Source organism: Coregonus clupeaformis, chromosome 32, assembly GCF_020615455.1.
Source record: "Coregonus clupeaformis isolate EN_2021a chromosome 32, ASM2061545v1, whole genome shotgun sequence".
In the NCBI taxonomy this organism is placed as follows: Eukaryota; Metazoa; Chordata; class Actinopteri; order Salmoniformes; family Salmonidae; genus Coregonus; species Coregonus clupeaformis.
In genome coordinates, this window is record NC_059223.1 from 2803219 (window position 1) to 2827511 (window position 24293).

A 24293-nucleotide genomic window follows, 5' to 3' on the forward strand; every position below is an offset into this window, starting at 1 on the left:
CAAATGTTGTCGTCTGCAATGAGTATACACTTTCTCTTATGTTTTTGTCCCCACATACTGTATGAGTTTTAGTCATTTCATTTTTGGCTTTGGAACTGTATAGGCTACTCAGTGTGTTTGAAACCATCTTTATGTATTCAGAGAGTTTCTGGTAAGGGTAACCAGTCCTCAGGCCCTGAACAGGAAGTGTATGGTTTGAGGTCAGGTTATGCAGATTAGGTCAGGGCTGGGATTCCCAAAAGCATCGTAGCACTAAGATCATTTTTGTCCACTTACAGTACTTTTTTGGTTACTACATGATTCCATATGTGTTATTTCATAGTTTTGATGTCTTCACTATTATTCTACAATGTAAAAAACTGTTAGAAATATAAAAATGAGTAGGTGTGTCCAAACTTTTGACTGGTAGTGTAGTTTCAATTGAATTAAGATTATCTTAGTGCTACGATGCTTTTGGGAAACCCAGCCCTGTTCTATTTTAGACTAGGGGTAAAGTGATGATGGTGTATACAGTTTTGATCTGTTTAACTGATATGAACGTACCAGTTACTTTATTCAATGCCTATTAACCTATTTTAGAAACACCTATAGGCCAAGTCAAAGACATTAACTATAATGATATATAATACATGCCGTTCAGCAAACGCTTTCACCCAAAGCCACTTACAGTCATGCATGCATACATTTTTCGTGAGAAGCTACAAACACAGTGTTAGCGATGTGCTTGTTTTGAGTTAGCGGCTACTGTTAACCTGTTTATGTCTCCTCTCCCTCAGTATACTCCTGCGCTCTGCTCCGAGACATCCTGCTACAAGGCCGGCTCTACATCTCCAGGAACTGGTTGTGTTTCTATGCCAACCTCTTTGGCAAGGACATCAAGGTGAGTGAAGGCCTGGCAGTTAATAGACAGATCGTCTATAATATATACATACATCTTAGAATGTGTGACCCCAGCTGGAGCAAACCCACAACCCTGGTGTTGCTAGCACCACACTAATACCAACTGAGCCACACAGGACCGCAGGGCCTCGATATATAGATGGACAGACAGAGAGAAGCAGGGTGAGACTTCCAAGGCCAACTATCACACTACTCACCTTCAACCTTGCCCACTTCCAATTGGAACAGTGTGCTGGGAGCTGTTAGTCAGGCAGCCGATGGAGATGTTAGTCAGGCAGCCGATGGAGATGTTAGTCAGGCAGCCGATGTCCATGAGCAAATCATGTAGCTCAGGTTTTTGTGTTGTGCCTGTTGTTTTTACTTTGTTGACTACTATTTTAGGGCCAGGAGTTTTTCTGTGACCGCATTGGCACAAAAGTAGTGGCTCTTTGCACTACGGACATTTGTTTGAGTGTGTGTGAGTGCGCCCAATCAAATCAAAGTGTGTGTGTGTGTGTGCGTGCGTGCGTCCATTCAAATCAAAGTGTGTGTGTACCTGCCTACCTGTAGTGTGTCTGGACTAGACTATTAGAGTATATGCTGTGCATTTCCTCCTTTGATGTCATGGTTGTTCCTTTCCCTCCAGGGAGTTAGAAACATGGTACAGATGGAGGATCTTCATCTGACCAGTATTGTCGCAGCAACAGGATTTTAGCGTAATGTCCCTTCATCGTTGGTTAGGCTATTAGCTGGCCGAAATTAGGCTCAAGAAAAGTGCAATACTGTTAATATAACCGTGTGTTAGTGCAGGTTTTCAGTGAATTTATGTAAATCATGCGGTGTAAATCATGATCAAATTAAGACCCTACACCTGTCTCTCCTGCCTCTGGCCTGCAATAAGCTGCTTAGTCAGAGTGCATTCCTAGCATTCTATCTGCAACTAGACACATATCCTCCTTATTCTGCCCCTTCAATCGAGCACCAGAGGCTTACCCTCCTTTATTCTGCCCCTTCCCTCCAGCACCAGGGGCTTTCCCCTCCTTTCCCCTCCTTTATTCTGCCCCTTCCCTCCAGCACCAGGGGCTTTCCCCTCCTTTCCCCTCCTTTATTCTGCCCCTTCTATCCAGTCCCCCATGTCTGGTACAGTAAGTCCCTCTCTCTGGTACAGTAAGTCCCCGTGTCTGGTACAGTAAGTCCCTCTCTCTGGTACAGTAAGTCCCTCTCTCTGGTACAGTAAGTCCCTCTCTCTGGTACAGTAAGTCCCTCTCTCTGGTACAGTAAGTCCCTCTCTCTATAAAGTATAATATTGTGTCCTCTTTTTCCCCACCTCTTCCCCCCCATCATAGGTTGCTATCCCCGTGGTCTCTGTGAGGCTGGTAAAGAAGCACAAAACGGCAGGTCTGGTGCCCAACGGCCTAGCCATCACCACAGACACCAGTCAGAAGGTGAGCGTTAGCCTCTTAGCGCCTCTGGCCACAGTGAATGGAAACACGGCTAACTGGCGTTAGTGCCGCACCACGTTCTTTCCACCAAGCACAGGTAGATGGAAAATAAACAACACCTTGTGCTAACACAGGCTAAGCTAATGCAAGTCAGCGCATGGTTCGGTAACACTGAAAAGGTGTCAAGGTTGCAGTCTATTTAGGTAGTGTCCCTTCTTGGTTCCTCTCCAGTGTGTGGGAGATAGAACGGTTCACCTGCAGCCTGCTCCTTTACGTTGGAGCAAACGTCTGGAAAGGGTTAATTATTACTCTGTAATCTTAATGTTCTGAATGTATTGGAATGTTTTTAAAATTGTATAACTGCCTTAATTTTGCTGGACCCCAGGAAGAGCAGCTGCTGTTTTATGATATTTTGTGGAACTAGTAGGTGATTTAAGGACTCATACTCTCTCGTTGAAAATGATTTTTGAAAGAGGGGTGTTTTAGTAGAGGTACAGTACAGGCACCATGTAAGAGGAATGTAATATCACTATTGAAATATCCTCTGTCAGTGTACTAGATTATGCCTTAATCTGTCAAATACAATCCATGGTAGATTTAGTTACTGTTCACAGTAACTATATTTAGAGAAAATTGCATTCCTGGTAATGAGATGATGTCTAATGGATCATATAAATGTTCCTGACAATGGTTTTACTCTCATACCCTGTATGTGCATGAGTGTGAGCAGACGTGCGTGTGTATGCTTTCATTCTCATTTGAGTTAGCTAACACTCTCTCTCTCTCTCTCCCCCCCTCTCTCTCTCTCTCTCTCTCTCCCCCTCCCCCTCTCTCTCTCTCTCTCTCGCTCTCTCTCTCTCTCTCTCTCCCCCCCTCTCTCTCTCTCTCTCCCCCTCTCTCCCCCTCTCTCCCCCTCTCTCCCTCTCTCCTTCCTCTCTCCTTCCTCCCCCCTCCGCCCTGCAGTATGTCTTTGTGTCTCTGCTGTCCAGGGACAGTGTGTATGACGTGCTCCGGAGGATCTGCACACACCTCCAGGTCAGAGAACACACACACTGGCTTCCACAACACCCCACACACACACCTCCAGGTCAGAGAACACACACACTGGCTTCCACAACACCCCACACACACACCTAACACTGGCTACTGCTACACACCTCCGGGTTAGAGAACACACACACACACACACACACACACACACACACACACACACACACACACCTAATACAACATCCCACACACACCTAATACAACATCCCACACACACCTAATACAACATCCCACACTCACCAAATACAACATCCCACACACACCTAATACAACATCCCACACACACCTAATACAACATCCCACACACACCTAATACAACATCCCACACACACACATCTACTACTGAACCAGCTCACTCCCACATTAACAGGTCTATTGGTCTTCAAAGTTTGCGTACTGAATATTTCCCACATCTCATCGTTCCCTCTCCAGGTCAATGGGAAGAAGAGTCTGAGCTTGAAACACTACATGGAGGTGCCCCACACCTTATCTCTGGTAAGTAAGCTTAGGACTCTGGCTCCTCACTCCAGACTGATCGTTGTCTCTTATGGGTTAGAACATTGTCCAACTCCAGTCTGATCGTTGTCTCTTATGGGTTAGAACATTGTCCAACTCCAGACTGATCGTTGTCTCTTATGGGTTAGAACATTGTCCAACTTCAGACTGATCATTGTCTCTTATGGGTTAGAACATTGTCCAACTTCAGACTGATCATTGTCTCTTATGGGTTAGAACATTGTCCAACTTCAGACTGATCGTTGTCTCTTATGGGTTAGAACATTGTCCAACTTCAGACTGATCGTTGTCTCTTATGGGTTAGAACATTGTCCAACTTCAGACTGATCGTTGTCTCTTATGGGTTAGAACATTGTCCAACTTCAGACTGATCATTGTCTCTTATGGGTTAGAACATTGTCCAACTTCAGACTGATCGTTGTCTCTTATGGGTTAGAACATTGGCCAGCTAGACTGAACACAAGTACAACATGAATCACATTATTATTCTGAATAGTATTGAGGTCAAACGGGAGAATCAAGGACCTGGGTGGTTCCTAATGCTGTGAGGTTCTCGCTAGTGTTTACAGAACAACTGGTTCTGCAAGATTAGGATCAGGATTTCCAATTGTAACAGTAAGCAACTGTAACAAAATGGATGACTGCAGTGTAGCCTTTGTTATGAGTACAGGTTGCATGGATTGCTAAGGCATAAGAATATGAATGTGTGTATTGTTATTTTAACTGTGTGTAGTTCTGTACCTGTCTATTAATGTTATGTATTATGTCCTGTTATGGAGCTATGTCCTTCAGCTGTACCTGTCTATTAATGTTATGTATTATGTCCTGTTATGGAGCTATGTCCTTCAGCTGTACCTGTCTATTAATGTTATGTATTATGTCCTGTTATGGAGCTATGTCCTTCAGCTGTACCTGTCTATTAATGTTATGTATTATGTCCTGTTATGGAGCTATGTCCTTCAGCTGTACCTGTCTATTAATGTTATGTATTATGTCCTGTTATGGAGCTATGTCCTTCAGCTGTACCTGTCTATTAATGTTATGTATTATGTCCTGTTATGGAGCTATGTCCTTCAGCTGTACCTGTCTATTAATGTTATGTATTATGTCCTGTTATGGAGCTATGGCCTTCAGCTGTACCTGTCTATTAATGTTATGTATTATGTCCTGTTATGGAGCTATGTCCTTCAGCTGTACCTGTCTATTAATGTTATGTATTATGTCAGTGGGGAGCAACTGCTGCCCCTCATGATGAGTTCAGATTTTTGGTGGCCCCCACCCCTATCAATGTTGCTACTTGATTTCCGGAGTTACTTAATGTCTTAGGTATTGTCTTAATTAATGTCTTATGAAAGGGGGATAACTAGTCAGTTGTACAACTGAATGCATTCAACTGAAATGTTTCTTCCACATTTAACCCAACCCCTCAATCAGAGAGGTGCGGGGGGTGCCTTAATCGACATCCACATCTTTGGCACCCGGGGATCAGTGGGTTAACTGCCTTGCTCAGGAGCAGAACGACTGATTTTTACCTTGTCAGCTCGAGGATTCTATCCAGCAACCTTTCGGTTACTTGCCCAACACCACAACCCGCCAGGCTACCGGCCGCCCCATAACCCAGGAACTACAGTATTTCAAAAGAGAACGATAGTTTCAGAATCTCTATAATTGGGGTAATGTCTGGGTCATAACCTAATAAGACATGTTGGGGTAACGTCTGGGTCATAACCTATAAGACATGTTGGGGTAACGTCTGGGTCATAACCTATAAGACATGTTGGGGTAACGTCTGGGTCATAACCTATAAGACATGTTGGGGTAACGTCTGGGTCATAACCTATAAGACATGTTGGGGTAACGTCTGGGTCATAACCTATAAGACATGTTGGGGTAACGTCTGGGGCATAACCTATAAGACATGTTGGGGTAACGTCTGGGTCATAACCTATAAGACATGTTGGCGTAACGTCTGGGTCATAACCTATAAGACATGTTGGGGTAACGTCTGGGTCATAACCTATAAGACATGTTTGGCGTAACGTCTGGGTCATGACCTATAAGACATGTTGGGGTAACGTCTGGGTCATAACCTATAAGACATGTTGGGGTAACGTCTGGGTCATAACCTATAAGACATGTTGGGGGTAACGTCTGGGTCATGACCTATAAGACATGTTGGGGTAACGTCTGGGTCATAACCTATAAGACATGTTGGGGTAACGTCTGGGTCATAACCTATAAGACATGTTGGGGGTAACGTCTGGGTCATAACCTATAAGACATGTTGGCGTAACGTCTGGGTCATAACCTAATAAGACATGTTGGGGTAACGTCTGGGTCATAACCTATAAGACATGTTGGGGTAACGTCTGGGTCATGACCTATAAGACATGTTGGGGTAACGTCTGGGTCATAACCTATAAGACATGTTGGGGTAACGTCTGGGTCATAACCTATAAGACATGTTGGGGTAACGTCTGGGTCATAACCTATAAGACATGTTGGGGTAACGTCTGGGTCATGACCTATAAGACATGTTGGGGTAACGTCTGGGTCATAACCTATAAGACATGTTGGGGTAACGTCTGGGTCATAACCTATAAGACATGTTTGGCGTAACGTCTGGGTCATGACCTATAAGACATGTTGGGGTAACGTCTGGGTCATAACCTATAAGACATGTTGGGGTAACGTCTGGGTCATAACCTATAAGACATGTTGGCGTAACGTCTGGGTCATAACCTATAAGACATGTTGGGGTAACGTCTGGGTCATAACCTATAAGACATGTTGGCGTAACGTCTGGGTCATAACCTAATAAGACATGTTGGGGTAACGTCTGGGTCATAACCTATAAGACATGTTGGGGTAACGTCTGGGTCATAACCTATAAGACATGTTGGCGTAACGTCTGGGTCATAACCTATAAGACATGTTGGGGTAACGTCTGGGTCATAACCTATAAGACATGTTGGGGTAACGTCTGGGTCATAACCTATAAGACATGTTGGGTTAACGTCTGGGTCATAACCTATAAGACATGTTGGCGTAACGTCTGGGTCATAACCTAATAAGACATGTTGGGGTAACGTCTGGGTCATAACCTATAAGACATGTTGGCGTAACGTCTGGGTCATAACCTATAAGACATGTTGGGGTAACGTCTGGGTCATAACCTATAAGACATGTTGGGGTAACGTCTGGGTCATAACCTATAAGACATGTTGGGGTAACGTCTGGGTCATAACCTATAAGACATGTTGGCGTAACGTCTGGGTCATAACCTAATAAGACATGTTGGGGTAACGTCTGGGTCATAACCTAATAAGACATGTTGGGGTAACGTCTGGGTCATAACCTATAAGACATGTTGGCGTAACGTCTGGGTCATAACCTAATAAGACATGTTGGGGTAACGTCTGGGTCATAACCTAATAAGACATGTTGGGGTAACGTCTGGGTCATAACCTAATAAGACATGTTGGGGTAACGTCTGGGTCATAACCTATAAGACATGTTGGGTTAACGTCTGGGTCATAACCTATAAGACATGTTGGGGTAACGTCTGGGTCATAACCTATAAGACATGTTGGGGTAACGTCTGGGTCATAACCTAATAAGACATGTTGGGGTAACGTCTGGGTCATAACCTATAAGACATGTTGGGGTAACGTCTGGGTCATAACCTATAAGACATGTTGGGGTAACGTCTGGGTCATAACCTAATAAGACATGTTGTTTTTCCTTGTGTTGCTTCTTCTCCATTAAACACAGAACCATTAGCAGTGCTGTGCTTTGTGTCAAATTGATTCTCTACTGAAATAACATCTATTAGCCTGTGGATGAGATAAGAAGTCTGTTGTGGTTAACAAGGAAATGGCCGGTCTGAATGTAAAGCTGACTTACAAGCTATAAAGCTGTACTATCGACAACCTAAATCTGTAATTGCAGTCATTCGAATGCAGCTGTTACAATGAAAATAACAAAACCAAAACAGTGTCGTGTGTGTGTGTGTGTGTGTGTGTGTGTGTGTGTGTCTGTGTGTGTGTGTGTCTGTGTGTGTCTGTGTGTCCTACTACTACCCTATTATAGTCTAATAATGAATAATCCTAATCATAATAAATAATTAAAGTGTATGTACTGTATTGGTTATGAATCAGTATCCATATGTGACCTTGTCTCTAGATATGTGTAACACTGGGATGACCCAAGTCTGCCATGGCCATGCTGCTCTGTGACCTTCAACAATAACCTTATCAATGACTTCCTGGAAAAGAAATGGAAGTAATCAATATCTGGTCCATTGTCGTCTGACTCTTACTGTCTCAATGAGTATTCTCCTGAGTGGGCACACACGATACAGCCATCTTGTATGACGGTTGACTTTCATAACATCTGTATGTAATGGGGTGTAATATGTATTATTGTCTAATTCATATGTCATAGATTGATCATGGATGGATGTAAATATATAGATCAACTGTGCAGCATCGAGAGAGTGGAACACTTTCTTTCCTGAAGATTTAGTTCTTTCAGATCAATAATTCCTCCTCTCTCTCCCTCCAGGATGAGTACCCGGTGGCGGATGAGTTCCCGGTGGCGGATGAGTATCCTCCGGTGCTGAAGTGGAGGAGAAAACCCTCGGTGGTGTCCGTGTCCTCGTCCCTCCCAGACCTCCTGGGTAGCTCCACGGGTAGCCTGACTGCAGTGGACTCCTCCTTCCAGACAGACCAGCCTCTGGAAGGTGAGAACCTAGCCTGGACCCCCATCGGTTTATGCTGTATTACAGCCAACTCTTGTTTCGCATGAGAAGGACCGTACGGGTTTGGCAAGACGACACAAGCAGATCTGGGACCAGGCTAGGGACAACCTGTTTTTTGTGTATTTAATTTCACAAAGGATGACAAACTGACAGATACAATGGCGAACACAGCATTTCTCATGAATAGCATAATATCATAGTGCAACATCAGCCATGTCTATTGAGGCTATGCCACATGAGGTGAGTGTGCCGTTTTTTTCTGGTGCATTAAGTGATTGGAGGTGTTCAGCTTTATCCACTCCTGGCCAGAGTTATCCATTGATGGTAGCGGGCTGGGGCTGGGCCATCACATTTGCAGAATTTTCAAATACTTGATTATGTTTAGGAGGGGAACTGGGAAGGGAGAGTTGTGTTTGCAATACAGGATTAAGCACCAAATGGACATTTTATCATGTAGGGACTTGCTGTGTCCCACTGCTGTGTCCCATTACTGTACCCTACTACTATACCCTACTACTGTAATACTGCACCCTACTACTGTACTACTGTATACTACTACTGTACTACTGTACCCTACTACTGCACCCTACTACTTTTACTACTGTACCCTACTACTGTACTACTGCACCCTACTACTGTACCCTACTACTGTACCCTACTACTGTACTACTGCACCATACTACTTTACTACTGCACCATACTACTTTACTACTGTATACTACTACTGTAATACTGCACCCTACTACTGTACTACTGTACCCTACTACTGTAATACTGCACCATACTACTTTACTACTATACCCTACTACTGTAATACTGCACCCTACTACTGTACCCTACTACTGTACTACTGTATACTACTACTGTACTACTGTACCCTACTACTGCACCATACTACTTTACTACTGTATACTACTACTGTACTACTGTACCCTACTACTGCACCCTACTACTTTTACTACTGTACCCTACTACTGTACTACTGTACCCTACTACTGTACTACTGTACCCTACTACTGCACCCTACTACTTTTACTATTGTACCCTACTACTGTACTACTGTACCCTACTACTTTACTACTGTACCCTACTACTGTACCCTACTACTATACCCTACTACTTTACTACTATACCCTACTACTGTACCCTACTACTGTACTACTGTACCCTACTACTGTACCCTACTACTGTACCCTCCTACTGTACTACTGTACCCTACTACTGTACCCTACTACTGTACCACTGTTCCCTACTACTGTACCCTACTACTTTACTACTATACCCTACTACTGTACTACTGCACCCTACTACTTTACTACTATACCCTACTACTGTACCCTACTACTGTACCCTACTACTGTACCACTGTTCCCTACTACTATACCCTACTACTTTACTACTATACCCTACTACTGTACTACTGTACCCTACTACTGTACTACTGTACCCTACTACTGTACCCTACTACTGTACCCTCCTACTGTACTACTGTACCCTACTATTGTACCCTACTACTGTACCCTACTACTGTACCACTGTTCCCTACTACTGCACCCTACTACTTTACTACTATACCCTACTACTGTACTACTGCACCCTACTACTGTACCCTACTACTGTACCCTACTACTTTACTACTATACCCTACTACTGTACTACTGCACCCTACTACTTTACTACTGTATACTACTACTGCACCCTACTACTTTTAATACTGTACCCTACTACTGTACTACTGTACCCTACTACTTTACTACTGTACCCTACTACTGTACTACTGTACCCTACTACTGTACCCTACTACTGTACTACTATACCCTACTACTTTACTACTATACCCTACTACTGTACTACTGTACCCTACTACTGTACTACTGTACCCTACTACTGTACTACTGTACCCTACTACTTTACTACTGTACCCTACTACCGTACTACTGTACCCTACTACTGTACCCTACTACTGTACTACTATACCCTACTACTTTACTACTATACCCTACTACTGTACTACTATACCCTACTACTTTACTACTATACCCTACTACTGTACTACTGTACCCTACTACCGTACTACTGTACCCTACTACTTTACTACTGTACCCTACTACCGTACTACTGTACCCTACTACTGTACCCTACTACTGTACTACTGTACCCTACTACTGTACCCTACTACTGTACCCTACTACTGTACTACTGTACCCTACTACTGTACCCTACTACTGTACTACTGTACCCTACTACTGTACCCTACTACTGTACTACTGTACCCTACTACTGTACCCTACTACTGTACTACTGTACCCTACTACTGTACCCTACTACTGTACCCTACTACTGTACCCTACTACCGTACTACTGTACCCTACTACTGTACCCTACTACTGTACTACTATACCCTACTACTTTACTACTATACCCTACTACTGTACTACTATACCCTACTACTGTACTACTATACCCTACTACTGTACCCTACTACTGTACTACTATACCCTACTACTTTACTACTATACCCTACTACTGTACTACTATACCCTACTACTGTACTACTGTACCCTACTACTGTACTACTATACCCTACTACTTTACTACTGTACCCTACTACCGTACTACTGTACCCTACTACTGTACCCTACTACTGTACTACTATACCCTACTACTTTACTACTATACCCTACTACTGTACTACTATACCCTACTACTTTACTACTATACCCTACTACTGTACTACTGTACCCTACTACTGTACTACTGTACCCTACTACTTTACTACTGTACCCTACTACCGTACTACTGTACCCTACTACTGTACCCTACTACTGTACTACTATACCCTACTACTTTACTACTGTACCCTACTACTGTACTACTATACCCTACTACTTTACTACTGTACCCTACTACTGTACTACTGTACCCTACTACTGTACTACTGTACCCTACTACTTTACTACTGTACCCTACTACTGTACTACTGTACCCTACTACTTTACTACTGTACCCTACTACCGTACTACTGTACCCTACTACTTTACTACTGTACCCTACTACTGTACCCTACTACTGTACTACTGTACCCTACTACTGTACCCTACTACTGTACTACTGTACCCTACTACTACTGTGCTACTATACCCTACTACTGTACTACTGTACCCTACTACTGTACCCTACTACTGTACTACTATACCCTACTACTTTACTACTATACCCTACTACTGTACTACTGTACCCTACTACTGTACTACTGTACCCTACTACTTTACTACTGTACCCTACTACCGTACTACTGTACCCTACTACTGTACCCTACTACTGTACTACTATACCCTACTACTTTACTACTATACCCTACTACTGTACTACTATACCCTACTACTTTACTACTATACCCTACTACTGTACTACTGTACCCTACTACTGTACTACTGTACCCTACTACTTTACTACTGTACCCTACTACCGTACTACTATACCCTACTACTTTACTACTGTACCCTACTACTGTACCCTACTACTGTACTACTGTACCCTACTACTGTACCCTACTACTGTACTACTGTACCCTACTACTGTACCCTACTACTGTACTACTGTACCCTACTACTGTACCCTACTACTGTACTACTGTACCCTACTACTGTACCCTACTACTGTACTACTGTACCCTACTACTGTACCCTACTACTGTACTACTATACCCTACTACTTTACTACTATACCCTACTACTGTACCCTACTACCGTACTACTGTACCCTACTACTGTACCCTACTACTGTACTACTATACCCTACTACTTTACTACTATACCCTACTACTGTACTACTATACCCTACTACTGTACTACTATACCCTACTACTGTACCCTACTACTGTACTACTATACCCTACTACTTTACTACTGTACTACTATACCCTACTACTGTACTACTGTACCCTACTACTGTACTACTATACCCTACTACTTTACTACTGTACCCTACTACCGTACTACTGTACCCTACTACTGTACCCTACTACTGTACTACTATACCCTACTACTTTACTACTATACCCTACTACTGTACTACTATACCCTACTACTTTACTACTATACCCTACTACTGTACTACTGTACCCTACTACTGTACTACTGTACCCTACTACTTTACTACTGTACCCTACTACCGTACTACTATACCCTACTACTTTACTACTGTACCCTACTACTGTACCCTACTACTGTACTACTGTACCCTACTACTGTACCCTACTACTGTACTACTGTACCCTACTACTACTGTGCTACTATACCCTACTACTGTACTACTGCACCCTACTACTTTACTACTGTACCCTACTACTGTACCCTACTACTTTACTACTATACCCTACTACTGTACTACTGTACCCTACTACTATACCCTACTACTGTACTACTGCACCCTACTACTTTACTACTATACCCTACTACTGTACTACTGTACCCTACTACTATACACTACTACTGTACTACTGCACCCTACTACTTTACTATTATACCCTACTACTGTACTACTGCACCCTACTACTGTACCCTACTACTTTACTACTATACCCTACTACTTTACTACTATACCCTACTACTGTACTACTGCACCCTACTACTTTACTACTGTACCCTACTAATGTACCCTACTACTGTATCCTACTACTGTGCCCTACTACTGTACTAATGTACCCTACTACTGTACCCTACTACTGTACCCTACTACTGTACTACTGTACCCTACTACTTTATTACTGCACCCTGCTACTTTACTACTGTACCCTACTAGTGTACTACTGTACCCTACTACTATACCCTACTACTGCACCCTACTACTTTACTACTGTACCCTACTACTGTACTACTGTACCCTACTACTGTACCCTACTGTACTACTGTACCCTACTACTGTGCTACTGCACCCTACTACTGTACCCTACTATTGTACCCTACTACTGTGCTACTGCACCCTACTACTGTACCCTACTACTGCACTACTTTACCCTCCTACTGTACCCTACTGTACCCTACTACTGTACTACTGTACTACTGTACCCTACTACTGCACCCTACTACTTTTACTACTGTACCCTACTACTGTACTACTGCACCCTACTACTGTACTACTGTACCCTACTACTTTTACTACTGTACCCTACTACTGTACTACTGCACCCTACTACTGTACTACTGTACCCTACTACTGCACCCTACTACTTTTACTACTGTACCCTACTACTGTACTACTGTACCCTACTACTGTACCCTACTACTGTACTACTGCACCATACTACTGTACTACTGTACCCTACTACTGCACCCTACTACTGTACTACTGTACCCTACTACTGTACTACTGCACCCTACTACTGTACTACTGTACCCTACTACTGCACCCTACTACTTTTACTACTGTACCCTACTACTGTACTACTGTACCCTACTACTGTACTACTGTACCCTACTACTATAACCTACTACTGTACTACTGTAGATACTACTGTACTACTGTACCCTACTACTGTACCCTACCACTGTACTACTGTACCCTACTACTGTGCTACTGTACCCTACTACTGTACTACTGTACCCTACTACTGCACCCTACTACTTTTACTACTGTACCCTACTACTGTACCCTACTACTGTACCCTACTACTGTACCCTACTACTGTACTACTGTACCCTACTACTATAACCTACTACTGTAGATACTACTGTACTACTGTACCCTACTACTGTACCCTACTACTGTACTACTGTACCCTACTACTGTACCCTACTACTGCACCCTACTACTTTACTACTGTACCCTACTACTGTACCCTACTACTGTACTACTGTACCCTACTACTGTACCCTACTACTGCACCCTACTACTGTACTACTGTACCCTACTACTGTACTACTGTACCCTACTACTGCACCCTACTACTGTACTACTGTACCCTACTACTGTACTACTGTACCCTACTACTGCACCCTACTACTTTTACTACTGCACCCTACTACTGTACTACTGTACCCTACTACTGTACTACTGTACCCTACTACTGTACCCTACTACTGTACTACTGTACCCTACTACTGTACCCTACTACTGCACCCTACTACTTTTACTACTGTACCCTACTACTGTACTACTGTACCCTACTACTCTACTACTGTACCCTACTACTGTACTACTGTAGCCTACTACTGTACCCTACTACTGTACTACTGCACCCTACTACTGTACTACTGTACCCTACTACTGTACTACTGTAGCCTACTACTGTACCCTACTACTGTACTACCGCACCCTACTACTGTACTACTGTACCCTACTACTGTACTACTGTACCCTACTACTGTACTACTGTAGCCTACTACTATACCCTACTACTTTTACTACTGCACCCTACTACTTTTACTACTGTACCCTACTACTGTACTACTGTAGATACTACTCTACTACTGTACCCTACTACTGTACCCTACTATTGTACCCTACTACTGTACTACTGCACCCTACTACTTTTACTACTGCACCCTACTACTGTACTACTGTACCCTACTACTGTACTACTGTACCCTACTACTGTACCCTACTACTGCACCCTACTACTTTTACTACTGTACCCTACTACTGTACTACTGTACCCTACTACTTTTACTACTGCACCCTACTACTTTTACTACTGTACCCTACTACTGTACTACTGTACCCTACTACTCTACTACTGTACCCTACTACTGTACTACTGTAGCCTACTACTGCACCCTACTACTTTTACTACTGCACCCTACTACTCTACTACTGTACCCTACTACTGTACTACTGTAGCCTACTACTGTACCCTACTACTGTACTACTGCACCCTACTACTGTACTACTGTACCCTACTACTGTACTACTGTAGCCTACTACTGTACCCTACTACTGTACTACTGCACCCTACTACTGTACTACTGTACCCTACTACTGTACTACTGTACCCTACTACTGTACTACTGTAGCCTACTACTATACCCTACTACTTTTACTACTGCACCCTACTACTTTTACTACTGTACCCTACTACTGTACTACTGTAGATACTACTCTACTACTGTACCCTACTACTGTACCCTACTACTGTACCCTACTACTGTACTACTGCACCCTACTACTTTTACTACTGCACCCTACTACTGTACTACTGTAGATACTACTGTACTACTGTACCCTACTATTGTACCCTACTACTGTACTACTGTACCCTACTACTGTACCCTACTACTGCACCCTACTACTTTTACTACTGTACCCTACTACTGTACTACTGTACCCTACTACTATAACCTACTACTGTAGATACTACTGTACTACTGTACCCTACTACTGTACCCTACTACTGTACTACTGTACCCTACTACTGTACCCTACTACTGCACCCTACTACTTTACTACTGTACCCTACTACTGTACCCTACTACTGTACTACTGTACCCTACTACTGCACCCTACTACTGTACTACTGTACCCTACTACTGTACTACTGTACCCTACTACTGTACTACTGCACCCTACTACTGTACCCTACTACTGCACCCTACTACTGTACTACTGTACCCTACTACTGTACCCTACTACTGTACCCTACTACTGTACTACTGTACCCTACTACTGTACCCTACTACTGCACCCTACTACTTTTACTACTGTACCCTACTACTGTACTACTGTACCCTACTACTATAACCTACTACTGTAGATACTACTGTACTACTGTACCCTACTACTGTACCCTACTACTGTACTACTGTACCCTACTACTGTACCCTACTACTGTACTACTGTACCCTACTACTGTACCCTACTACTGTACTACTGTACCCTACTACTCTACTACTGTACCCTACTACTTTTACTACTGCACCCTACTACTTTTACTACTGTACCCTACTACTGTACCCTACTACTGTACTACTGTACCCTACTACTGTACTACTGTACCCTACTACTGCACCCTACTACTTTTACTACTGTACCCTACTACTCTACTACTGTACCCTACTACTTTTACTACTGTACCCTACTACTGTAGTACTGTAGCCTACTACTCTACATTTACATTTACATTTTAGTCATTTAGCAGACGCTCTTATCCAGAGCGACTTACAGTTAGTGCATACATTATTTATGACATATAAGACAGGGTTCCATCTGTATCCAGGCTTTACTATGACATATAAGACAGGGTTCCATCTGTATGCAGGCTTCACTATGACATATAAGACAGGGTTCCATCTGTATGCAGGCTTTACTATGACATATAAGACAGGGTTCCATCTGTATCCAGGCTTTACTATGACATATAAGACAGGGTTCCATCTGTATCCAGGCTTTACTATGACATATAAGACAGGGTTCCCATCTGTATGCAGGCTTTACTATGACATATAAGACAGGGTTCCATCTGTATCCAGGCTTTACTATGACATATAAGACAGGGTTCCATCTGTATCCAGGCTTTACTATGACATATAAGACAGGGTTCCATCTGTATGCAGACTTCACTATGACATATAAGACAGGGTTCCTATCTGTATGCAGGCTTTACTATGACATATAAGACAGGGTTCCATCTGTATCCAGGCTTTACTATGACATATAAGACAGGGTTCCATCTGTATCCAGGCTTTACTATGACATATAAGACAGGGTTCCCATCTGTATGCAGGCTTTACTATGACATATAAGACAGGGTTCCATCTGTATCCAGGCTTTACTATGACATATAAGACAGGGTTCCATCTGTATCCAGGCTTTACTATGACATATAAGACAGGGTTCCCATCTGTATGCAGGCTTTGCTATGACATATAAGACAGGGTTCCATCTGTATGCAGGCTTTACTATGACATATAAGACAGTGTTCCATCTGTATCCAGGCTTTACTATGACATATAAGACAGGGTTCCATCTGTATCCAGGCTTTACTATGACATATAAGACAGGGTTCCATCTGTATGCAGGCTTCACTATGACATATAAGACAGGGTTCCCATCTGTATGCAGGCTTTATTATGACATATAAGACAGGGTTCCATCTGTATCCAGGCTTTACTATGACATATAAGACAGGGTTCCCATCTGTATGCAGGCTTCACTATGACATATAAGACAGGGTTCCATCTGTATCCAGGCTTTACTATGACATATAAGACAGGGTTCCATCTGTATCCAGGCTTTACTATGACATATAAGACAGGGTTCCCATCTGTATGCAGGCTTTATTATGACATATAAGACAGGGTTCCATCTGTATGCAGGCTTTACTATGACATATAAGACAGGGTTCCATCTGTATGCAGGCAGAAGACAGGGGAGAGACATAAACGACTGTAGAAACACCAGCAAATCAGCTCCAAGTGATTTGAATTTGGGAAATATGTTCCAAAGTATTCCCACACATTATAGAGATATTTATTATACAAAGGTTTAAGCAAGGTTTAAAATGATTATGTTTTAGTCAAATATTATATCTGTTTGGGCCTTTTGCAGTCTACAAATGATTTGTAATTATGTTCCGGCCCCCTGACCATCCGCTCAAGAAATAATCATCCTGCAGCTGAATGTAGTTGATGATCCCTGATATAGGACAATCTGCCTTTCCCCTTATGCATATGGGTGCATATTGTCATAGTGGACTTTTTACATATTTAATATTTGTTTAAGATGTGTTTACTATGACGTAACTGTCTGGGGTTGCATAAGAGTTGGAAAACATGAGTGTAGATTGATCAAATAAAAACTTTGACCCACTTGCATACATTCAATACCTTTGTACAGACAGATGTGGTCAAATATATATTGGCATCCTTGCACTTTACAATGAAGTGCAATGGAGCAGAATGTTCTGTTTTTCTTTCTTTTCAAAACTGGTTGAATGGCTCATTTTACCCCGTAGGCACCTGCAACTTACCACAATATATTTGATGGCATCTGTAAGCAACAATACACTATCTACTACATAGTCTGTTAGATGGCTATATTAATGTGTGTGTGTGTGTGTGTGTGTGTGTGTGTGTGTGTGTGTGTGTGTGTGTGTGTGTGTGTGTGTGTGTTGTAGACCGGAGCCTTGAGACAGAGAAGATCCTTCTAACAGAGCCTGTACCAGAGCTGGGCCCGATGGAATATCAGCTTCTCAAGTTCTTCATCATACTGTAACTATTGCTGTGCCCCTCAACCAGCTTCCTCGCAGCAACAATCATATCATTAGGACCATAATAATGATAAGTATCTTTATATTATGTTGCCGGATAAATATACATTCATTGGCAGCATTATGATAAAAAAAATTTGTCCGAATCTTTTCTGTGAAATAATATCCGAACACGGCCTAATTTAGTATTTTTAAACATATGATCACAGAAATCCAGTTATACTGCCACCTAGTGTATACACCCAGTTGGTACATCCTAATGTCAAAACGTATTGTCCATCACTTCAGAATCATCCTCCTCATCCTGTCTTCATGTTACCTGGCCTTCCGTGTATGCAGCCTGGAGCACCAGCTGTCCTTCCTCAACAACCCAACACTGCCCCTCCGAGAGAGGTGAGGTGGGGCCAGTCTTAACTTCAGCCAAGTGTGTGTGTAACTATTGACGTAACTGTTTTGTAATTCAGTTTTATACTACTACTACTACTACTACTACTACTACTACTACTACTACTACTACTACTACTACTACTACTAATAATAATAATAATAATAGTAATAGTAATAATAATAATAATAAACTGTCACGTTTATTAAATTAGGATTTCACCCTCAGAAAATCCTGTTCATAACTGTTATTCAAATGTCACATTTTTGGAGGGAAAGCTATTTTACTGACAATTATGTTGTCTTTGGTCTCTTCTTCCCAGGTAACTGCTGCTCTGCACTGTGATCCAATACCACTTGACTGGCTCCCTTTACGGACACATTCCTCTCTGTGACCACCTCCAGACTATGCAAACAGACTATTTATTTATCATGATTTTAATACACTGTAGACTAGAAGAGGGCAACCCCCCCCACCCCCCCACAATGGCAGGTGAAAGATCAAATGGGCAGGCTGATTGAAGAGCCAGCAAACTACACTCAAACCAATTGTGGATGGACTGAAAAGCCCAGGATTGGTGGGAATTGCTGGGAGTCAGGACTAGGAAGGATTCTGATTGGTGGAGGGATTCAAAAGCAACAAGCGGATTGGTCTGATGGTTTTTATTGAAGATTTCTGGCCATGTTCGCCAACATTGGAGTCAACTGGGTTTTTTCCCTCCTGTCAACTCAACCAGGAATGAACCAACTACAGGACTTTAGAGAAAAGTCAAAACCATTCAACTTTTGGCAATCTATATAGTACTTTCAAGGAAAGGATTTGGATGCATTAACACACTGACAGTGGAAGAAGCCAATATCGTTGGTTTTACAGAATGTTAAAAGATTGCCCATATGAACTTTTGAGGATCGGTCCACTGTTTCAAATGTTCATCATCATCAATGAGGTCTTCATATGTTGCCATTCTAACAGGCATGTTATTCCTGATAAATAGTGCAATACAATTATGCAAAGTATCCAGCCTAGTCTGACTTTTTAAATGTTGAAATGTTGTCCTTTAACTCTGTTTGTGTTACCATGACACCACAGGTATGTTTACCAGAGTGGGTAGGATGTTAATCTTTGATGTCAGAAAAATATTGTTTAGTATAACATCTTGTCTTTTGTTTTAATTCGTACAAATGTCAGTTGTCAGCTTTGTATTGTAAGCTACCTTTAGCCAGACACAATGTGTCACAGTGAGTGATCAGTCTTGTATCTAAATACTGAAAACAGTCGTCTGAATGAGTAAACAATCAAGAACTTAACTGAATTGAAAAATATGATATTTTTCTTGCTTAAAAGTTTAATCTGCATTTCAGCCAGGAAGAAAACTAGCAAAAAAGTTATAGTCCTTTTACTCAGAATGTCTGAACAGATGTGTATGCATTAGGAACAAACACCCCACTTTGAGTATTCCAGTAATATTGTTGAGGAAACATCAGAGCTTCAGTATGTAAGGTATACTTTACTACCAGAACCATTAGTATGTATCATCTGGTCTGTTTTGGGTCTAGACACAGCTGCAACTATGTAATAGTGGTCACTGGTCTTCTCAATGGTGAAAGAACAACCTGTCCCTGTAACCACTCTGAGAACAGAATAACTCTTTAGCACCTCTGAACAACCCATTACAAGACTAACACTGTACAACATAACTGTGACGGTTTCTAATAAACAGACATTTGATCCTGAGATGGTGTCACCTTTTTGGAAAAGTCACCTGTCTTCACCGACGCATGAACCAAGAGGTCTGTTATATGTCCACCTCTTTTAGGGGTCAGCAGAATACCACCCTGCATCCCGCTGCTGACTTTCCTCTGAAGCTAAGCAGGGTTGGTCCTGGTCGGTCCCTGGATGGGAGACCAGATGCTGCTGGAAGTGCTGTTGGAGGGCCAGTAGGAGGCACTCTTTCCTCTGGTCTAAAAAAATATCTCAATGCCCCAGGGCAGTGATTGGGGACATTGCCCTGTTTATGGCGCTGTCTTTCGGATGGGATGTTAAACCGGTGTCCTGACTCTCTGTGGTCACTAAAGATCCCACGGCACTTATCACAAGAGTAGGGGTGTTAACCCCATTGTCCTGGCTAAATTCCCTAAGCTACTCATTTGGAATCCACCTGTGGTACCTTGTGTGACCATAAAAGTCTGTGTGCAACCTGGCACACTAAAAAAGGTACTGTCCCTACATCTTTAAGGCCCTTCACATGTTCTTAGCCTTCACCATAGAAATCTAACTACTATTGTGATGCATAATTGCCATGGTAATTTGGAATGTCCAGTCAATTAGCATTATGATTAATATAGTCATTCTACAGATTCAAAATTGGCCTACAAACGCTTACATCATTTGCATTATGCCATCTTAATCTCCCATAGAAGCCGTGCCATTCCAAACACAAAAAAAACTGGAAAATAAACCAAAATACAAAACACAGTGGTTTATAAAGTGGAGGACCACGCGCTTCTTTTGATCCTAAAATGAAGAAAATCAGCGCAAAATTGTAGTAGACCCTCCCGCAGCTGAGAGGCTTACGGTATTGTAATACAGCCTAGATAATTTACCGTTTAGAATGGTTCGATCTTGAAATTATCCTATAAACGTTATACTTTTCAACTAAAAGCCTATCTTCCCGTGTCTAATGATTTATATTCCCGTGTTTATTATGTTCCTTAGTTGTCTGTCAATGTTGTGCAATGTTATAGCTATAGGAAACGTTTGGATCAAGAAATGACTGTAGGTATATGCTGCAAATGAGCGCAAACTGAACCATAATGGTGAATGCATCATCTGTCTTGACGGTTGATGATTGAATGTGTCGATGTTTTCAATAAATATATTGTTTTAATGTATTTATTTGTTAGGGACAGATACAATTATTCAATGTTTTAATTGTATCTATCCCTAATAGATTAGGCTACTATTATCAAATATATATTATTAACTCTACTGACTAAAACTCTTATAGCCTAAAAAACATCATCTAATAATATAAAGTCCAAGTTGTAACAGTTTTAGTTAAAAGCCCATCTTTTATTTAAGCAGACTTTAACACCTCTACACTACCAGGGGTCGGGATGGAGAACCGAGAGGGGGCGGTTAGGTCAGGTAGGTTACCCTGCCTGTCTAACGCCTCCTGCGGCCTCCTCTCCTGCGACGTCGGGACACCCTGGGGCGGCGGCGCCTTCGGACAGGGCGTCTGGAGGATCTGCGTCTTCTGGGCATTGTGATTGATAGATAAGACTATTGGACGGGCCCCGTGGTCCGTTTTATAGGGCTGGAGGGGGGCGGGAGTGACGTCATTATGGGAGAAATGATGATGCAATCATTATTAATGACAGTTTACATTTTGAAAACTACTGTCTTCAGGTGACTTCATAGTAGCATTGGCAGGATGATGCAATAATCATATTTTTTATTTTGTAAATTTAAATAGTGATCTGTTTCTTTGGCCAACCCAATGAACCTTAGTAGAAATAATCACTCAGGTCTTTATTTAATGGTGATTTGGAATGTTGTAGGAGGAGATCCTACTGCAGCATAGAATGCTTAGCATATTATAATACAGATAGGTTATCTACAGTAAAACCCATTCCCCATAGATGATGCAAAAAAATAGAACAGAGGATGTATGGTAAGTCTCTATTTAATCATCAATTTCCTGCAGTCAAATGACCTAGTGGCCTCATGGGTGGAATGCTATTAATATTTGTAATAATTTCATAATTAATAAACATTTATTTTTTTTAACTGCCGAAAATCCGGTGTTTCTATGTCAAACGGTTTTGTTATATTTCAGTCTTCTGTGATGTATATAAAGTGTAATATTGGAATGCAAACTCAAAATGTAATACATTTCAACTCTATATCTGACATGGTACAGGTGTCTTATTTTTATTAAGCGCATAACAATGTGTGTGAGGTGTATACTTTTGTTTCAAAGTGGATTTGTTTAAGACTACCAAGAAACACTCTGTGTGACCCTGATTCTGCCCACTGCAGTGATTATTAATGACCTCTGCTATTACCCTTGACATGTCAGGCATATCATCAATTAGAAAGTCTGAAACTACTGAATATGTTTATTACAACCAACCTCTCAACTACTGAGTAGGCTCTCTCATTAAATCTCTTATCATTTGATATCTCAGTGGTCAGTTGAATCAGATTCTTTCAGCTAAACTGTTCAGAATGTCTGTGTAACTACATGTTTACATTTGAGTCATTTATATAATAATAATAATATAATATGCCATTTAGCAGACGCTTTTATCCAAAGCGACTTACAGTCGTGCGTGCATACATTTTTGTGTATGGGTGGTCCCGGGGATCGAACCCACTACCTTGGCGTTACAAGCGCCGTGCTCTACCAGCTGAGCTACAGAGGACCACAGTTAGTGGCAGACGCTCTTATCCAGAGACACTTACAGTTAGTGAGTGCATACATGTATTCTTTTTTTTTTTCATACTACTGCAACTAACCTCTCAGAATCAGATTGTTGTGATGTCACTGTAACTGCATTGTGATACAATGGAGCCACCACAGTAAATTGTGCATAAAGTAAGTAATATTATGCTCATCAAATGCCGGTATACAGTAGATTGCTATTAGAATGGGGTATTATAAAAGTAATTTCCCAAAGAATAAACTCAGTCAAACATTTCATCCTCTACGTATTTTATTGATCTCATATAGAGAGAATGCTCTCTAAAATGGTGGATCTTCAGGAGCCCACTCCACCTGGATACCATGACAACCCTCAAGTGATTGACACTTGACAGGTTAGTTCCCACAGCCTGGTGGGCGGGACCAGAGGGACACATGGTTCAGAGGTTCAAGAGGCTCTACTCTAACACTCTCTTAGCGATGCCAGGAATTCCCCTAGCTAATTACCTAGGGAAGCTAGACACTGAACACACAGGCTTTAAGGTTGATAGGTCAGTCTACACAAACCACACTGGAGCTAAGTGGCTCTGTACGTGTGTAGACACATCTCTCTAAATATTCACATCTCT

The 24293-nt window shown here is 42.0% G+C and overlaps 1 protein-coding gene across 9 annotated transcripts in view; it reads left to right on the top strand.

Annotated features, from left to right (window-relative positions):
• The window catches only part of LOC121548157 (GRAM domain-containing protein 2A), a 44906-nt gene that overhangs the window by 19390 nt on the left and 1223 nt on the right, over window positions 1-24293 (top strand). For 5 of the 9 annotated variants that reach the window (XM_041859498.2, XM_041859504.2, XM_041859502.2 and 2 more), the window contains 8 exons: window positions 777-880; window positions 2226-2324; window positions 3285-3356; window positions 3804-3866; window positions 8454-8631; window positions 18761-18854; window positions 19142-19246; window positions 19561-20972. In XM_041859498.2, coding sequence (XP_041715432.1) covers window positions 777-880; window positions 2226-2324; window positions 3285-3356; window positions 3804-3866; window positions 8454-8631; window positions 18761-18854; window positions 19142-19246; window positions 19561-19564 — 719 coding nt within the window. In that variant the 3' untranslated portion in view covers window positions 19565-20972. Of the gene's footprint in view, window positions 1-776; window positions 881-2225; window positions 2325-3284; window positions 3357-3803; window positions 3867-8453; window positions 8632-18760; window positions 18855-19141; window positions 19280-19560; window positions 20973-24293 lie in introns of those variants that run through there. The other 4 variants (XR_006657708.1, XM_041859501.2, XM_041859500.2 and 1 more) reach the window with 4 other exon arrangements.